The sequence below is a fragment of the Lygodium microphyllum genome, chromosome 2 (genome assembly GCF_053477565.2).
Source record: "Lygodium microphyllum isolate KBCC chromosome 2, Lygodium_microphyllum_v1.1.10, whole genome shotgun sequence".
In the NCBI taxonomy this organism is placed as follows: domain Eukaryota; kingdom Viridiplantae; phylum Streptophyta; class Polypodiopsida; order Schizaeales; family Lygodiaceae; genus Lygodium; species Lygodium microphyllum.
In genome coordinates, this window is record NC_141136.1 from 101,217,422 (window position 1) to 101,237,926 (window position 20,505).

General features: G+C 41.0%; 1 protein-coding gene across 3 annotated transcripts in view; it reads right to left on the bottom strand.

Moving 5' to 3' along the window:
- LOC148040097 (DNA photolyase) overlaps positions 1–20,505 on the bottom strand; it is a 94,736-nt gene that overhangs the window by 43,576 nt on the left and 30,655 nt on the right. For all 3 annotated transcript variants that reach the window (XM_087696607.1, XM_087696606.1, XM_087696605.1), the window contains exons 2-9: positions 3,012–3,145; positions 2,739–2,888; positions 2,549–2,660; positions 2,077–2,455; positions 1,735–1,954; positions 1,505–1,597; positions 1,005–1,257; positions 547–659 (exon numbers count right to left, since the gene is read on the bottom strand). In XM_087696607.1, the coding sequence (XP_087552733.1) occupies positions 547–659; positions 1,005–1,257; positions 1,505–1,597; positions 1,735–1,954; positions 2,077–2,455; positions 2,549–2,660; positions 2,739–2,888; positions 3,012–3,145 (1,454 nt within the window). The remainder of the gene's footprint in view (positions 1–546; positions 660–1,004; positions 1,258–1,504; positions 1,598–1,734; positions 1,955–2,076; positions 2,456–2,548; positions 2,661–2,738; positions 2,889–3,011; positions 3,146–20,505) is intronic.

Genomic DNA, 20,505 nt, shown 5'->3' on the forward strand with positions numbered 1-20,505 from the left:
GGTTGCCCAGCTGATCTGCTCCACCTCTGAGAGTTCTACCCTGTGTTTTGCAGTCCTATCTAGCCACCCAGCATCTAGACAACCTCAGACGGCTGGCAAAAGATCCAGTAATTGATACTCACAGCAGTTAAATCTTGTTCAGCAAAACACCCAGTAAAAGAGGTATATATACAGCCAAGGGTTTGTTTTTTAAGGATGCACTCCCATCCAAACTCCTACCCTCAAGGCCATATGACCATAGGATAGAGTTGGTCCAAGTGCCGTGCCTCTTAATAAGCTCCCCCACTTTCTTTTCAAGGTATGGAGAAAGAGTGGGATTGGTAATTAGACAAGTTGCTCAGGTCAGGTCTATTATGCCTAGTCCCCTACCCCTTGCAACATCAGTCTTTGTTGGCTCACAACAACAATATAGATAGATTAAAGGTTCACTATCTCAGCAAAGTATACAATTGCTATGTACAAAACAAAAACCAAAATGAAGAACCTTATATATGAATCCATAACCTATTAGCGTTTATGAATGAAAACGTTTAATGAGGATTATACCAGCAAATATTTGAAGGAAAGATAATTGGGCACAACAGCACCTGCACTGTTCAGCAAGATCAGATTTTTCACAATAGGGGGCCACAAGCCTGCAACAACGCTGACCATGTAGCCTGCATCCAAGTAACCACTTTGGCTTCACATGCAACAAGACTTTAACAAAATATGAGTACAACCCCCCTCCACCCCCCAAACCCTGCTCTCCTTCTTTTCAAACCACAAAGAAAGCACCCCGCTATGGCCCCTTTAACTCCAATGGGAAAAATGGATAACAACAGTACTCCTCTTCAAAAGATTACAATAAGATTCCAGAGGAGAAAGAATTCTGAATACATTTTGAAAATACAATTATTTACAAACTGATGCATCATTTTGTAAGAGCAATAAAACCAGAATGAATAAGCTTTGAAGCACTGCTGATATGGTACATAAAGAAAGATGCAATAAACAAAAGAAACCTCCAATGGAGTTGCCCACAAGGCTAGCTGGTTCACCAACAACTTCTACAATGAAGTCTCTGATCATTTCAGCCCAAAAAAGCTCTGTGTAGACAACATTTGGTTTCTCTGATCTTCCAAATCCTAATAAGGTCAAGGCCCAGACTCTGTTCACCTCAGCTAGACCTTTAATGTTATCCCTGTAGTGCTCCCAAAAAGCCCCAAATCCGTGCACAAGAACTATAGGAGGACCAGACGTTCCCATTGTGTTGTACTGCACATGAGAGACAAGACTCTAGTTACATGAAAGTAAGATTAACATTGCCTTGTTCCAATCTAGCCAAGTACAAACAAAAATTTGAAAGTCTATTTCCACTCAAGGATCCCCTTCTCTCACTCTCTATTCAACAAACATATGCATGGAAATCCTTTGAATTATGTGAAAAGGATTCGTAAATACTAGAAAAACTTCACTGGGAAGCATGGTTTTACAAAAGGTTTATTGGGTATCAAGCAACCACCTGAATGTGAAAGCCTCGCCAAATCCAAGTTTTAACCTGCCAACCTCTCTCTTTGCTTTCCTCCTCAGTAACTGCTGCAAGCATGCGGTACCACTGTAAGAACAGGAGCTTTAGGTTAGATATAAACTGCCAGAAAATTTCTTCGTGACCAAATTTTGGGCTTCATTTACTCAGAATCATACACAGCAACGAATTAGCTAAATTAAACACCATATTGCATGCTTCCATACTTCTATTGACTTTATTTCTTGAACAGCAGCTGCAGCAGTGAAAGTTGAAAATCCAAAGGGAGAATTAAATCCTCCATTGCGGCCCTTCTCATACTCAAATGCCTCATGATATATTCTCCGACGGGAAATAGTTCCTAATATAAGAGCATTTCTGAATAATGTCCTGAATGAAGTTCCCCTAGCCCCCTTGTATTCTGCAACCAGTACTTCTTCATGTAGCCTGGTGGAAACAATCAAAATATCATTAGTTCTGTGAAAGCCATGACTAGTACCTTAAGGCCTAGTATGAATGTAAGTACATATAAACCTGCATCTGCATCCAAGCTGGAAAATGAGGCTCACTTTTTCCAATCATTTCTCCGTGTTGGCTCCAAGAACCTTAAATATCCATTCAAAGCATCCAAGGTAACATATACTCCCACTCTAGGACTTTCCAGCCCAGCTTTCTCATTGGCTTGTATGGCTAGCTCCTCTCTCCTCCTTTCCAATGCCTCATAAGGGCTAGCTAAAATGTATCTCTGCCTCCACTCAAAAAAACCTTCCAGTATGCCTGTCAAAACCTTTGTTTCAGAAGGAGCTTGCACTTGCTTTTTTACTCCTCCAGATGTCAAGAGTGCTTCAGCACTATCAGTTCGAATGCTTCCAAGATTTTTGAACCGTGAATCTTCTTTGAATGCACAATGGATATCTTCAAGGATAGATGCAACTGATGGAATTTCTCCTGAAAGAAGTCAAGTCATAAGATTCATACAGTTAATGTCCTTCAAATGGTCAATCCTGCTGAAGCATGTAAGAAAAAGAAGCTCTCAAAAACCTTTGTCCAGTTCTTTGGGCAATGCAGGCAAAGAGGTAGGAGCTGCCAAAGGCAAATTGACTGGACACTTCATCCTTCTCAATTCTGTGTATAGGGATAGAGACTGTTTTTCCTGAACGTGGTACAATGAAGAACATGTTTACAACAGGATATCAAAACTGTAAATAGGGGGAGAAAAAATAGACTTTACCTTGAAGTTATACAAAGGAGCACTCCAAGTTTCAAAATGCTGGACTGGATTTAGAAGTAATTTCTCCTGATAGCTACCAGAAATAGAGGCTGGCAGTGTGCGCCAACTGTCCTCAACCTCCTCCTCACTTATGATGGCATTAGATTGCACCTGCAGGAAAGAGTTTAAAAACACCAGAGAACCTGTTTGTGCATAACAAAGAGTGATGTCCAAGTACTTTATAAAATATGACATCCCTTCATGTGAATTATCAACATTTACTGCCAATATTACCTCTTGTGCCAGAAGACTCAGTTCATGTTGAATGCTCCCCCTCCTTATGATTAGGTCTGATCCCAAACCCTGAAGTGCCACTTTCTGATTTTTCAAAGCCTCCACCAGTGCTTCCAACAATTTTGTTGGCCATCCTGGTAACAAAAGCTGGTTGTTAAGTCCTTAGGAGATAATTGTTGAGCTAAAAATGCATTTTAAACTTAATTAGCTCTCAATAACAGCCCCAAAACTCAAAATTACCAAACTTTTATTACAAAGAAACATGATCCTAGAGAGTTTCTGTGTCCTGTAAGCCAGATGCTAATTTGGGAGGACCCATCCATCTATAAATAGACAAGCTGCCCATCACTCAGCTTGAAAACTGTTTTGCAGATTGCTGGCCATTGTCTTTGCTGTCCACACCCCGTTTACAGAGGATGTCTCAAATCAAGCTGCTGTCTACTGCTGTCCAACATCATGCACCTGCCATCAAGCTATCTACATCAGCTGGCGACCTGTTTTTAGCCTGCATTTACTGCTGTACAACCATCTGCTGCTATCTTTTGGGCCGATTGCTGTTGCTGGCTTGCCACGTGGCAAATAAGCTGTGTTTTGCTGCTTTTGCAACTGACTACACTGCCACATGGCCTTTCAGCCTGCATTTTGCTGATTGTGCTCATCACTAGGCTGCCATGTCATCATTTCAGCCTGCATTTGCTGATTTCCACTGCTGCCTGCCCCATCCGTCAAACATCTCCAAAGACCAGCTACCATGTTTTGGAATCCCTCACAGTACGACACACTCTTCTGCTCATACTTTGTGCCCCAGACCTTGAGACTCGGGAGTTCGGGGTTAGTGTTTCACCTTTGCAAGTGTGTTTGCTACATTGAGCATCATACATATATTCATTCATTATCTTCTTCAATGCTCATTGTCTTTGAGTTCCTTGAATTCTAACCGTGTTCTTTATCAGTCTGTGCTTTGTCATACAATTGTATTTGTTATTTATAGTCAAGTATTTCTTTACATGGTATCAAGACTAGGTACTCATTGAATAAACCTAGGTTTTTGATTGGAGTGCATGTAAGAAGAAATGGATTCATAGAGGGAAGATGACTTTGAAGACATCCACACTACTTTAGTCTTCAAAGCCCTCCATACAAAGACCCGAGAAAGAGTAGGGTTCACAAGTTGCTCAAGATGGATTTGGCACAAGAGAAGAGACATCGGACTACCATGGAGTCCAAAGATCATATGAGATTACACAATCCGAGTACAATCTCATTCTTATGCATTGGGCTCAATAGCTACTAGAAGGTAAACCTTTCTTATCCCCTTTAGATTGGGTGTGATTTTGCAAAGGGATGGACACTTCAGGTGGGATAGGCCATTCCACTGGAGATACCAACACGAAGTAGAAGCCTTAATTTCCTACCCCTCCATTCACTCCTATGCCAAGTATGCCTATTTATAGACTATAGTTCATATTTTCAAGTCCCTAATCCTTAGCAAGATTTTGGTGATATTGAAGAGGATGAAGGAATAGTGAAATCAATCCACAATAGTTTAAGTCTCCAAGAGGATCGACTTCTTTGTGTAAACACAAGAAGAGGTGCATATAAGAAAAGATTAGTAAATCCTTCTGTCAATTTTCCTTGTCCTACTTTTCCTTCAAGTTTTGCTTCTCAAGGTCAATTTGAAGTAGATGAAACATCTCATTCTTCATTTCCATCTTCATCCACATTTCAATTTCGAAGGTTAACTTCACAGAATCAATTTAATGGATTTACTCACAGATCATCACCTTAATTAAATTTCCCACCCATTCCACCCACTTCTTCTATTGCATTACCATTCACTCCATTCACCTTTCCTATGCATACCCCATCAATGACATCTCACATCACATCAGGGAATTCACAAAACACGGATATATCTTATAGGACCTTTTCGGGTGGTGCAAATGCACCAATGAGGGAGGCTCAACCTCCGTTTCACACACTTTCCCGCTTTCTACATGGGATACTCTCCCAAGCTCTCTTGAGTGTGGATCAATTGATACCATAGTTCGCCCAACTAGCTTTATCTAGTGAATGGTTGACTAGTTATGTGCATGTGCCTCAGCTTATAGTTGGGCCAAGCTACGGAGTCCTGATGCCTCCTTAGGTAGCATCATTTGGACCATCAAAGCCTATTCTTGCCTATCCATCTCCTTTTTCTTATTATCATCCTTGTTGTTAGAGTGTAGCGAATGTGGAAGCATATGGACAAGACTAAAAGAAAATGAACACAAGAGAAAGGGAGAGAGAAAAGAGACAGAAGAACACAGAAATCTGCAATCAATGAATGCTGAAATGAAGAGAGTAGATGCACAAGGACTGTTAGTGTATCTCCTTGAGCAAGTTCTCTCTTACCAAGACCTGAAAGCAAAAGTCAGGAGGGCAGGCTGAAATGGTGCCATATATAGCGAAGAAAAGAATGAAAAATATAGCAAGCCGGCCAGCCAAATCTAGTCAACTGATGCCAAATCTGGCCGACCTGCCAAATCTGGCCCAAATCTCACTAAATTTGGCCGCTTGCAAAGCTGCAATATGTGCGACCGGCTTGTCTGCCTACATGGCACTAGACTGCCTGCCAAATCTGCCCAAAATTGGCACTTGCTAAAAAAAGATGCCCAAACAACTGATAGAAAATGAGTGCGTAAGTCCCTCTGAGAGAACTAAATGCACCAACTATGTCCTGAGAAATGCTAGTCCAAGGGATGACTAATCTTTAACACCCCCTCTAAGATCCTAGACACAGCATTAGGCTCAAGGATCTAGAGTGCTGTCAGAGAACAACTTGAGGAAGTGCCTTCGTAGAAAAATTTGCTAGATTATCCTTTGTCTTGCAGTAAACCACATCAATAGTCTCATCCAATATCTTCTCTCGAATGAAATGGTATTGTATCTCAATGTGCTGCGACCAAGCATGAAACATTGGGTTCCATGCCAAAGCAATGCAACTCTCATTGTTGCGATGAAGGGTCGTAGGACCTATCTGACAGCAACCAAGCTCTCCTAGCAATCTCCAAAGCCACAGTGACTCACATGTGGTAGAAGATGCCGCTCTATACTCTGCCTCTATGAAAGAAAGGGCAATAGTGGGCCACTTCTTGCTACTCCACAAGATAACACTTGTACCCAAAGTAAAGCAATATCATGTCGTTGAACTCCATTGGTCGACATCACCGGCCCAATCTGAATCCATACAGCTTGTAAGAACCAAAGATGAATCTCCAATTCCTATTGGATAATGAATGCCAAGATTGGGGATCCCTCTCAGAAACCGCAAAATTCTCATAGCTGCCTGCCAATGTACCATCTTGGGTTCACTCATAAACCTGGCCAATAAACCTACATGAAAGCACAAATCAACCCAACTGTTAAAAAGCCAAATCAATGACCCAATCAATTGCCTATAGCCGGTAGCATCCGTTGCCGAGAATTTGCATGGGTGGTAATCTTCGAGGTCAAATTGATAGGAGTAGAAATGGCCTTACATCCCTCCATCTCAAGCATGGCCAAAAGCTCTTGCACATACCACTATTGAGAGATGAAAATCCCCCTTGGAGTTTGGTAAATCTCATGGCCTAAAAAGACATAGAGAAGGTCCATATCCATCATCTTGAACACCTCATGTAGTGCCTCCTTTGTCTCCTTGACCTTCTGGGCATGGTTACATATCAAAATAAGATCATCCACATAAAGCATGAACAACGCATGCCCTCCAGTTGAGGTGTGGACATACAACTTGGGATTAGAAAAGGAACATCAATACCTAGCTTCCCTTCGAGGAATGAGTCTATCTTCTCGTTCAAGGCACTTGGAGCCTGTTTGAGACCATAAAGGGCCTTCTTCAACCTAAAAACCTATCTATCTGATGCGGAAAAGCCAGAAGGCTGCTCAACATAGATCTCCTCCTTGAAATCGCCATCTAGGAAGGCAGACTTCACATCAAGTTGATAAAACAGCCATCTCCTATGGTTGGCTAAGGTGGCCCTAATGGTAGCCATCCGATCTATACGTGCAAAGGCATCATGGAAATCCATCCCTAGCCGCTATGCGAAGCCCTTTGTAACGAGCCATGCCTTGTGCTTATCCAAAGAACCATCACTATGATATTTAGTCTTGAAGTCCCATTTACACCAATCACCTTCCTATGAATAGGCCTAGGCACAAGATCCCAAGTGCCTTCCACTCAATAGCATCCAACTCTTGCTCCATAGCCTTCTTCCAATGTTGTGACTACATAGGCTCCTTCATGGAGATGGGCTCCTTATCTTGTATGGCACAGGTCATCAAACAATAGTTAGTACAAATAAGCTTGGTGGTATGTGTCTGGTTCCTCGGAGGCCGCCATGGGCCATCCTGTGACTGCCACTGCTCAGGGACTCCCTCAATCCCTAAATCATAGTGTGTGTCTCAAGCCCAACAAGGAGGCCAATACTCCCCCCCACCTCTCCATCTACCAAGCCTCTAGAATAACCACCAAGGTTGACTCAACAAGTGAATCCGAAGGTGAAGCAATCTCCTCCTCCACTGAGGGTGGAACCTCTGTAGGCAAAGGCTGTGAAGGCACTAGAGCAAGTGCCCAATTGTCACCTAGATCTCCAAGAACAGGATGCTCAACACCTCCCTCTGTAGCTAGAAACTCCATGAATGGAACATCACGACTCATGCACACCTCTCGAGAAGTGGGACCATAAAGCCTATATCCAAACACCCTAAAATAAGAGACATCCAGATTCTATCCAAAATAAGCCTCAAAAGGGGTCATACCAACCATGGCACAAGTAGGGGATTGATTAAGAATGTGGATAGTGGTGGCCACTACTTCGGCCCAAAGACATTAAGGTGTCTGCTGATGCTCCATCATAGCCTGCCCCATCTCAATCACACTACAATTCTTCTGCTCTATATGTCATTCTTCTAAGGGGTATTTGTGTTGGTAAACTCCTACTGAATGCCATGATCAACACAAAAACGAGTTAGCTCATGGGAGACAAAATCCCCTCCCTTATCAGAACGCAGGGTCTTAAGTTTCTTGTCATACATGTTCTCTTCAAAAATCAACCAATCCTTAAAATGTGAGAATGCTTCACACTTCCAGGCCAAGAAATACATTGATGTCATCCTACTAAAATCATCAACAATTAGTATAAAATACAAACTTTCCTTAAAGAACTTCGTCCTCCATGGGTCCACATAAGTCCATCGAAACAAACTCCAAGGGCTTCTTAGTTCGTCATGAAGCCTTGCCAAGAATAGCATCCCTATGTTGCTTGCCCCAAATAAAAGATATACATGGTGGGTGGCTCACCCCAATCTCTAGCGGTCCATATACCAACTAACCACGAATTGCCTTTCAAAGGTACTCGTAGTTGAGGTGGCCAAACTGAGTATGACAAAGCTCGGTTTGAGTCTATGAAGAAAGAAGAAGAGAGGAAAAGGCAAAAGAAGGCTCCATCTTGTAGACTCCATTCTCCTCATGTTCTACACAAAGAACCCGTCGAGAAACACTACCAAGAACTCGAAAGGAGTTCTTATCAAACTCAACTGTCAAACCAAGAGCACAAATATTATGCACTGAAAGGAGATGATACCCTAGACCCAGCACATAGATCACCTCTTATGTGTGGACACCGCCTTGCCCATTCGAAATCAGTTGCATATCAACCTTTCCATATGAGGTTTTCCATTCTTGAAAGGCTAGAAACATCTCCACTAACACTGAGTTGATGCAGGGATTACTCCTAGGGTTTCACTATCAGTTACAACATTTTGACCTTGCATCGGAGTTGTGGGAACACTTGATTGATTGCTATGTGGCTTGAGATAGGACCCATCGTATGAATCTCAACCATGAGCTCCAAGAATTAAGGATCATTGACCATGATGAACATAAGGTCAAGTTAGCTGAATATCCATGCTACCAAATAGGCTCCTAAGTCCCCTGACGACTGGGTCAGATTGTTCCTAAACAAGCTTCCTAAAGAATATTTCAATTTCATATAGCAAGTGATTTCACAACCGACTATGCCCATGCTCTATGAGTTTGAGTGTCAACTACTAAGTTATTCTATCAATTCCATAGTATGTCCTTAGAGGGCGCTCTTGTCATCACCTCTTAGAGAGAGCAACAAGGGCAACAAGGGCAAGGCATAAAGACACAAAACCAACATCAAAACTACCAAACCAAAACCCAAGAATTAGACCCCCGCCCCTCAATCAAGTGACCCCTAACAAGGGAGACAAAGTGGTGGCAACCAAAATCAAGGTCTCTACAAAGTCAGCAAAGGATAAAAGCTTAGTAGACGTTCACAAGTTATCTCTTTACAAGGCAACTGCAGAGGTCCACACTACCCAACTAAGCATGTCTTCACGTGTTTGGATTGTGGATAGTGGAACCACCAATCACATGATCCCCCTCTAGGAAATTTTTCTCTCTCGAGCCCCTGCAACTAGGAATGTTCAATGTGGGAAAACCTCCTCACTCAAGATCCATGGTCTATGTCACATCAAGTTTGATATTGATGAGAACAAGGATCTCACTTCGTTGGACGATGTGTATTATATCCCCCAACTTGGGGTGAACCTTCTCGCGCTTTAGCCATCACACATGAACCTTTGAACAATGATCACGCATGGCATTTTCACTTTGGACAGTTTGGATATGACCCGCTCTATGAGCTCTCATGCCATCTTATGGTTGAGAGCCTTCCATGTCTGAAACTCTCCAAGAATGTTTATAGAGCCTATCAACTTGGGAAGTGCAGCATGGTATGCCATTCCCTCAATAATACATAGAGTTAAGGAACCCTTTAGATTGATTCATGTTGGTATTTATGGACGAGCATCCACTACCACCCTTAATGGCACATTGTACTTCTTTTTTATTGTGGATGATTGTTCAAGGTATATGTGATTGTATTTCTTAAAGCATAAATTTGATACCTTTGCATACTTCTCTACACGGGTGAATCTTGTACAAAATCAAATTGATTGTTGTATCAGAACCATGAGGAGTCATAGTGATGTGAGTTTACCTCCCATGAGTTTTTCAAGTTCTTACACGAGCACAACATCTCTCGCTAGCTCACCTCTACCAACTCCACCTCTTAGAATGGAGCCGTAGAGCATAAGAACTAGACTGTGATGAACATGACATGCTCTATGCTATTCATAGCAGAGCTCCCTAGTACCTATAGACTGAGATTGTTAACACATCAATGTATGTCCTCAACCAATGCCCTACTCTTTGAGGCATTCTTTAGTCTCTCATCTCCCACTTCATAGTCTTTAGGTGTCATATCTACATGCACATGCCTGATGATAAAATAGGAAAGCTTGATTCCCAAGATGATCTCTTAATCTTTGTAGGATACTCCTCCAAGGAAAAAGCCCCACTTGTCCAATCCTCCTACGTACAAGGTGATTACCTGAAGAGATGTAGTTTTTGATGAGAGGGATATAGTACAGCCCATTGCACCAACCTCTGAGCCAATTCCTCAGCCTACATCATCAGAGATACTGTCATCTAAGGCGGATTTTACTTCCCTCTCCTGACCCACCTGTAGTGTCTTCCCTCACAAGCCTCCTCCCAAGGACCTATTACCTCAATGATCATACAGGATTCAGAGACTCTTCAACTAGATTCCATCCCAAAGATTTCAAGAAGATCTACCCGTGTGTCTACTCCCTCATTTGTGTCGATCTTTACAACAAAATACATAGTGCAATCTAAGCTAGAGAGTTGACACGAGGTTCTAAAGCATCCCTAGTGTTGTGAGGCAATGGAAAAGGAGCTCGAGAGCATTGATGGATTGTCCAGGCAACAAGAAGGGCATTGGGACTAAGCGAATCTTTTGGACCAAAATAAAAGCTGATGGGACTTTGGAGGTTCCATAGAATGGATGGGTTTCTAGGAACTCATGATTTCTATTCTACCCCTTATGGCCCAAACTTATATGTCAAATCTACTCCAAAGGGGGTTAGCTATATCTTACTCTACATAAATAATTTACTTATCACAGGCTCATATTCTATCGCCATTGCAAACATTAAGGCTCAACTTAGTTCTACATTTGAGATGATTGACCTTTATCAAATGGCTTTATTTTGGGGATGGAGGTACTTCACTTTGGGTATTCCATTTTTGTCTCTCAACAAAAGTATGAATTTCAGCTAGTTAAACAGTTTTGAACTAATCAAACACGACTTGTGGCCACATCTCTAGATCCCACTATGAAACAAACTAAGGATTCCCATGGTCAGAGCACACATATAAATCCTTATTCTCTTGGTGGTGAAAAGATTTTAATTACAAATTGCTTCATTGATATTATGATTATTATTATATTATTGTATCATCATCTACATCATTAGGATGACTATGATTATAAAAGGGCACTTTGGCAAGTGAACAACTCCCCAAAGAGGGCACTATTGATGTGGCACCATTGCATGGCATTTTGCATGAGCATGATGATTTGCATTGTCATTTGCATTATCCCACACATTGGTATTCTGTTTTTGTAAACATGCATCTATGTGCATTTATCCCTTTTTAATTATTAAGTGATCAGTTTTGGATCCACCATATTCACAATAACTTACATAGCAATCTCCTAGGGCAAGTTTCTTCCTTGCTTGTTAGATAACTTGTTTGTTTTGTGATATGTTGAGTCTAACCATTCCTTTTATTCTCCCCTAGGGGCACAAATCACTAAATAGGACGAAAACTATCATTGAAAACACTTAAAACTCAAAAGGGAACAAAAAAGGTTCAATGTGGTTCCATTTGCCTGTGCAAGTCATGGTAAGCTATTGGACAACCAACGAGCACCCTTTGTCCGATACCTTGGCCTCTTTGGGGTGATCACTTGGACCACCTTGGTAAGATAACCATCACCTTTGTAGTTTTGGTAAGTCAGTGGGCAACCAACAAGTACCCTTTGCCCAATGCCCTAGCTACTTTGTGGTGGGATGCCTTGGGATAAAAGAAACTTTGGGCTTGAGCTTTTTTGACTACCCCTTTCCTAGTTCCAGTTTTAGGCTTGAGAGGGAGTGTTGAGCTAAAACTGCATTCTTAACTTAATTAGCTCTTAATAACAGCTCCAAAACTCAAAATTACCAAACTTTTATTAAAAAGAAATGTGATTCTAGATAGTTCCAAGTCCCATAAGCCAAACCCTAATTTGGAAGAACCTATCCATCTATAAATAGACAAGCTGCCCACCACTTAGTATAAATCTTATTTTGCAAATTGTTGGTCACCATTTCTATTGTCCACACCCCGTTCGTGGAGGATATCTCAATTTGAGCTATTGTCTACTACTATCCAACATTAGACACCTACTGTCCAGCCATGTACAGTAGCTGGTGACCTATTTTCAGCCTGCATTTACTGCTGTACAACCATCTGCTATTGCTATTTGGGCCATGGCTACTGTCGCCAGCCTGCCATGTGGCCTTTCAACCTGTGTTTTTCTGACTACATTCATCGCCAGGCTGCCATGTCATCATTTCAGCCTGTGTTTGCTGATTTCCACTATCGTCTACCCCATTTGTCACCAATCCAGCTGCACACTACTGTGCTGCCAAACATTTTCAGAGATGACTGTTGCATTTGGGATTCATCAGAGTATGACAAACTCTCCTGCTCATACTCTCTGCCCCAATCCTTAAGACACAGGAGTTCAGGAATGAGTATTTGCATAGTGCGTCTGCTGCATTGAGTGCTGTACATATATTTATTCATTATTTTGTTCAGTGTTCATTGTCAAATCCCAACCAACCCTTACTGCCAAGCTCTTATGTGCCAATAGCCAAAAGAAGAGTAAAATACCAAGTCCCAACTGACCACTTACTGCCAAGCTCTTATGTGCCAATAGCCAAAAGAAGAGTAAAATATTCCTCGTCCTAAACTGTCTTCCAATCTCTCCTGAGTCTGTCAAACACAGCTGGGAGATACCATACCAATGCTACCTAATACCAGGAATATTTCTAATTCTCCTCAGCTAAATTCTGCTTCCCAATGTGGTCATATATCAAAGAGAGGGATGCTTAGAGCCCTCTCTAGAAAGAGACTCTTTAACATACAAACAGCAATAAATGTTAACACTTCTTTTAATAAAGCACTTCAACAAAATCAAAAAGCCAAAATGCAAACCAGCTAGATTATTCCTGCACAATTGCACACTTTCACCAAGACACCATATCAGATTAGCCCAAAACTTTGCAACCCCTGCTATTGGCACCATATTTGCCAAAAACTTTGTGCCCCTCGCGTTAATTTTTGAAATTTATCCAAAGAGAATCAAGTACCATAGATGGCTGAATACACTCAAGGTGCCCAGACGAATGCCTAGTAGCCCTTCCCATCGACTGCACCTTGCTGGCTTGAGGAGTCCAGAACATAGAAAGCCCTTGGAACTCTTCACACTGTCAACAACACATCCCTGCATCCAGCATAAGCAATCCTCTCTATACATCAACATTGAACTCAAACACCGATGTGCAAACTACACCCTCTGCAGATCCAAACAGCAGCATGCAACATCAGATACCTTGCTATGTGTTATCAAAACCACATGCATCCAGCCAGCAACAAAAATGATGCTGGTTTTGGCCATGAGACAAAGAGAAACCACCAGTTATGCTAAATGTCAAATGACTGCAGTGCAGGCTCTCACATAGCAGCCACGACTGCACAATCCCAGATGCTTATTGCTTGCCCCCACAACTGTCCACAAGGCAACCATCAGCCAGAACTGCTGTCTCCCAAATGACATCAAAACCAACAATATCTTTTCACATATTAAACTTTAAAACCAAAACATGGCTTTACAATCAAAAATCAGGCGAGGCCTGCATGCCACATCAGCACTACCATGTCATTATGATGAAACATGGTTATGTTTATAGTCAGATGAATGGACTCAGAATCCTCATTTTAATGATGGAATTTTTAAGAATAAGTTCCAGCTCTATCAAAACCCCAATTCTCACTCCATCCATTGTCCAAAGCTAGCAACTACAATGTCCACCACACAATCCTATATGCATAGCAGTCTTTTTACACTACCACAGATACTACACATTAGGGTTACACCCTGCTGCATTAGGGTTAGGGTTTATACGCAGACTATATATAATCATAGATTGCCAAAATTATTCAAGGTTGTAACACACTCTCTACGACCCCAATGGTGTCATCTTGATGATGCCCTTCATCGGTTCCTGTGGAATGCTGCTTGACAGCCTTTTAGAGACCTTTTGTTCCTGTACAAATTCTTTTGATAGCCTTGTGGCTTCATGTGTGTTGTTGCTTGGTTGGCTGGAAGGCCTGCTGTAAATATTTCATTACATTGATTTAAACTTCTTCACAAAAAGCAAAAGATCAAGAAAAATGATTCTTTGCTATTAGACAACGAGAGGTTGTACCAGCCTTAGAGAAGAGGAAGCAATGTTGATCCATGTTCCTTTTTTCTGGTTTTTTTCTGGGGGAAAGAGGGGCTCCCTAAAGGCCAGGCTGTTATCATGGTGTGGGCGCCAGCACTCGATAAACTGTTTCTGTTTTTCAATTCATTTGTGATTTCTTAATTCTGATTTAGAATTTTCAGATCTGCAATTAGCTAGCGTTCACATGTTGAAAAACCTTGGGAAAGCAGCAGAAAGACTGCTCTTGTCATGGTGTGGTGATCAACACTCAATAAATTGTTTCCCTTTTAAATTCAGTTCTGATTCCCATATTCTAATTTCAGGATTTTCAGACCTGCAATTAGGATTTACATGCTTGAAAACCTTAGAACAGAAGCCAAGAACACCAGACAAGCATCTCTCAAACATGGATTGGGCTCTTCACCAAAGAAGATATCCTTCCTGCAGTTGTAGCCACCATTGGAGAAAGTTCACAAAGGATTAGGGTCAGCTCATTGTGACAGGACTTGGTACCTAGACCCAGATCCTGAGACATGCATGATGGATGGCTGGAAGCACTGAGCATACAAGAGGAGGCCTCTTTGGAGGCCACAATGGGAAATTGGCGAGTGGGACGGAGAGGCGACAAATTTTTAGCATGGCTGCATTTGGCGGTCAATATATAACAAGCAATAATGCTAGCTATGAGCTCCCATCTGTGTGACAGTGTCCCTTGATCCAGAGTCGGTGAGAAATCTGGCATTGTTGATCTTGCTCACAAGTTGCCCCGGGACAAGGTAATCATGACTCCACAAATTGGGCCTCTATTTGACCCATGCAGCCAACCCCATGTAACAATCATAGAGTCTGCAGTGCCATGAAACACCATCCTAGGGCTCTCTCCAAACCTACAGAGCTAGGGCAATCCCAAAGGCAGTGCCTGTGTCTCCTCTAGCTCCTTGCATCTAAACAAGGGACATTTTCTCTGGTAGAGCAAAGCCATGTATTGATTGCTAAACTCCTATGTCCTAGTAAAAGTGTGTGATCTTTCTTGGTCTAAAATTGTCCTCCAATCTCCTCCAAATGTCAACAACGACTCCCAGTTTCGTGAATCTTGTTGAAGTACTCGTATAACAAAAGGCATACATTAAGTTTGGTAAAGGAAATTAACTAACTCATTCTTTCCCAAAGAAATAGATGATGCAAAGGATGCATAAGGATGTCCTTAGCTTTTTTCTCTCTGGTTGTTGGCCTTGTTCACTAGTTGAAATTTCAGTAATCTTCATTGCTAAAATAAGAATTCACTTCTAGCCAGTTTGATTAATCAATGAAACCAGGGTTTATTCTAAAGGTCATTGACATTACAGTTCTGAAGTTTAACAAGATTACGGTCATCTAGATTCTACCCTTCATGGTCTATAATTGGAGGGCTTTTCCCCAAATTTTTCTGCTGGACTAAAACTTTTTGGGATTTTGCTTCAAAAGAAAACGCCCAAAACAAATTCTACTAAGATATTGATGGACATTCCAACTCTGATTTTACAGCTTGAAACTGAAGCTTAACCAACTTTTCTATGTTATTTTCCAAGCTGGTATAGATATGGAATTTTCTTTAATACCTTCCTCCAGAGGATCTATCATTGGTTCAAAAACCTGGCATCTTCTGATTTTGAATCCTTAAAATTTTCTATTTTATTAGCTCCAGGATTAAACTGCCGTTGAAATTTAAATGACACAAATTTGGACTATAGCCATCAGCCAATTCATGTAATTGTTTGGATCACAAGTAATTTTCTTGTTGTCAATCAGACTTCATATATGTCCTTCCACAAGCCGATATTGTATACATCACACAAGAGATGCCTCAATTGCTGCCTAGGCCCTAAAATCCAAAAGTTCTTTCTGAATTTGGACAAGTTGCATCTTTTCGTGCTGGCTGTTTTTATGGAATGTCTTCTAGAATCAGTGCATCCACTTCCCAATTTCCATGTAAAATGGCAGAAGCAATGGTTCCATTCATAAACAGAAGACCAATACTCCGACATCTTTTTCAGCCAAGAATTCATTAGGAGGGAATAGAAAGTAAGCGTGATAAGATACAAAATAAACGCTGCACATTCCAACCAGAAAAAAGAAAAAAAAATCTATGCTTCTTTAATTTATTGTTATTCCTAGTGTAGAGAATTGGTGATATCTAGTTGTCTATGCCTTCAACAAAATTCATCAAAAGAGTGGATATCATCATATCGAGATTGGTCTGACGATATCAAGATTGGTCTGAAGATATTGAGAAAATAGCTTTCACAACAACATTCAGTTTGTACGAGTATTTGGTGATGCCTTTTATCTTACAAAAGCTAAGTTACTTTCAACAAGATGATGGAACAAAGTTAAGACACATTAAAAAATATGCGTATTCATTCTTTGATGACATCCTCATCTATTCAAACATGAAGGATAAGGATAAGTGAGAAAATTTTCTGGATTGGGAAAAATAGAATGGTATCAATGGAATAACGATTGAAGTCTTCCTTATGAAGATCCATTATTTGAGGCATTTCTAAGAGCCTTCTTTGATTGTAACTTGAGAAAGTATAGGCTATGGTGGAGATGCCCATGTAAAAGTCAACACAATGTTTCCAGTTTTCTTCTTGTTATCATTGGTGGGTTTTGCTAGGATGCAGCTCCAAGTGGACTGTCAAAGAAATGAAAGCCTCCACCTGGACTCAGAAAGGTGGCCAATACAAGGCCAGCAGATTTAATCATACTAGATCTCCCAAAACCTTTTGAAATCATTGCGATGCTTCAAGAGATTGCATGGCTGCAATGCAAACCAACAAGGGCATTTTGTTTGCAAGATTGTTCTCAATAGGACAGTAGACAATTATGACTTCATTAGTTTGCACCTTCTCACGAATGAAGTAATGTCTGGTATCAATCTGATTGGTCCTTTGATGATCCACTAGATGTCTACCCAAAGCAATGCATACTTGGTCATCACAAGCAATATCAGTGGGACGTGCCTGTGCTAGGCCAAGATCTCAAGGAACCAGCAAAGCCAAATTGCCTCACACACTGCTTGTGTAACTGTCATATTCAACTTCCATCCAAGATAATGCAAGAGGCTGCTTCTTACCAGTCCACCATATTGTCCTGCTGCCTAGGGAAAAGGCATATCCTGTTATGCTCATCTTATCATGACTGCCTACCCAATCACAGTCACAACTGCCATGAAGGCAAAGCTGATCTGCATGTCTCACGTAGCATAAGATGCATTTGGCTGCCTTTTCATGAACTGCCTTTGGATGTTTCATAAATTGACTTGATGCACTGACTGCATATGACAAATCAGATTGGGTCATAAGTGAATAGATCAGCTTACCCACCGATGTCCTATACAGTGTCCCACCAATGTCAGGTTCATCAAGGTCGGATCCCAACTTCATTCCCTTCTTTATGGGAGTTGAAATTGGTTTGCAATCATGGATATAGAACTTTCACAATAGTTCATGTGCATATTTGGTTTGCCCGCAAAATGCCAAGTAAATATGTCAGTAGCCCCAATTCTATCATTTCAAAGTTACTGCACAGCGCTACCTTGATAAATGATCATCATTTGAGATCATTGTCATACAAAACCACAGTGACAATGCTGTCCTCATTCAAAATGCTGATGTGACATCCATTTGCCAAATGGGCCGTGACATTGAGCTGCAAACACCATGATGGTTCTCACAGTGTTGGCTTTAGCAACAGGTGCAAAAGTCCCATTGAAATCCGCCCCCTCTACCTCTGAGTGGTTACCAATCAAGCCTAGCATTTATCCAGTGTCATCTGCCTTAACTTTCTTCTTATAGACCCATTTCCATCAATGACATTTTCTGCAGGTGGTAAATCAACCACTGTCCATGTGATTATGTTTGATGGCATCAATCTCCGAATCCATGGCAAGCTTTTAGTGATCATGCTTGCTTGCATATGTATGAGGACTATCCAAGTCCACAAGTTGCATTAGGAGAGCTGCATTCTCCCTTTGCTGTTGTAAACAGGCTGATCACATCCATGTTGAAGATGATTCAGTTATATCTGTGATACTGAAATCCTTAAAGAGTCTACATGTGCCATTTGGGAAGACTCTCTCTCGGAGTAGGTGGTTGTGTGGGCTGCTGGTTACTGCATCTCTGTACCACCATATTCTGCATTGTCATGTGGATTGAATGGCCTGTCCATTGCATCAAAAGATGGTGACATATTGTCTGAGCAGAAGAGGGATTCATTCTCTCAGAAAAGAACATCTATGCTGCCTATTATCTTCTGTATATCAACATATTACAAGAGATCAGCTGTATATTGTCCCAAAAGTGCCCACACATTGTGTACACCTCAATTTTGCACACAAACGAGACAAACAAAAATCTGTCTAGAATTACAGCCACCTGCAAATTCTAATAATGTGACTGAATTTCCAAGTTATGAACATGACTATGGCAGATGTGGTCTTAGGCCGTGAGTGGTTGCTATGCTTGGCCAGCACTTTAACCAACATTGGTAGACAGCAACCCTCCTCTTCTCTGGACAATGCTTCTGCCACAAAAGCAAGCTCTAGATGTTCAAAAACGAGCGAAAGAAAAATTGAGCTAGAGTTTGTAGTTTTTATTGATTATCCTCTTTTACTTCTTTAACAATGATTTGTAGACAATATATTAAGTCTAAGGTGTCTGAAGATTTAACCTGTCCCTACAAATTAGTTAAAAATTATTTCACATTTTGGTTCCTAGCACTTAAGACGCACATTCCAGGGTCATTACACACATCAGTACACCTATGTGCAAGCGTATCACTCCAGTTCAACATCATCCCACATACACATACATTGACCATGCACGTGTCAGTCAGAATCTCCATCGCATCTCTTTTATTTGCCACATAGCACATGCAATTGCATCATCAGGAGGTCCTAAGATCAGAGAACTGCCCATCTTTCTGATTCCAAGTCACTCACTCTTTACAACATTGTTTCCTATGGCTAGGCAAGTGTCAATAATTGGAAATAAAAGGTGATACTACATTTAACCTAGATTTTCTGGTTAAAGAACATAATTAGACTTACAAAATAGCATATTAGTATCAATCTAAAGCAATACATCGCTTACCACCTACAGACAATGCAAACTTAATATAGGAATGCAACCTCGAATTGTTCATTAGATTCACCAGTTCTAAGGCTTGAGTCATAAACAATAAATCTCAAATAAAGTCGAGAAAACATGCGCAATATAGAATAAATTTTATGTGTGCATATCAATGCAGGATCGATGATGACTCCAAGAGAATATGTTTTGGTGTGCTCATTGTCATCTTTCTTGCTTTGTGACAGGGTTGGCGTAGCCAACATTTGAGGGACACATCCTATCTTAGTTGACATGAACAAACTAGTAGCACACGTGCCATTAGTTCTTTAACTACTAGTAAGCTGTCATGTGACCCGTCATATCATCTCGCTAACAAGTTACCTCACTTTGCTCCACAAGGACATGTAGATAAGTCATCATTACAGGCTTCACATGGAAATCTCTTCATTTAACAAATCATGTCATATTGTAGTGCATGGCATTTCATACATCATATTTTACCATGTGTCATTACACACTTAGGGTTAGGGCTTCTGACTCAAGTAGGGTTAGGAACATATGACATCATATCGTAGTGCATGGCATTTCATACATCATATTATACCATGTGTTAGTAAACCCCAATGCATTCATATTGTTCACACAAATTATCATTTAATTGTGCCACAAAATTGGGAGATTGCAAAACTTCAGATTTTCAGTTCAGCTTTCAATTATGCTTTTGAATCATGTGATTCTAAATGCACAATCATTGTAATTGAGCTGTGAAATCAGTAACTAAACATGCTCCGACACCACTAGGACTTGTAGTGTGCATGGGATTTGTGACTGCACATTATCCAACCCATCCACAATATTAAGCTTTTTTAAAAACAAAGATGTACATGGGATGTGACTCATCCTTATCTACCACAAAGTTA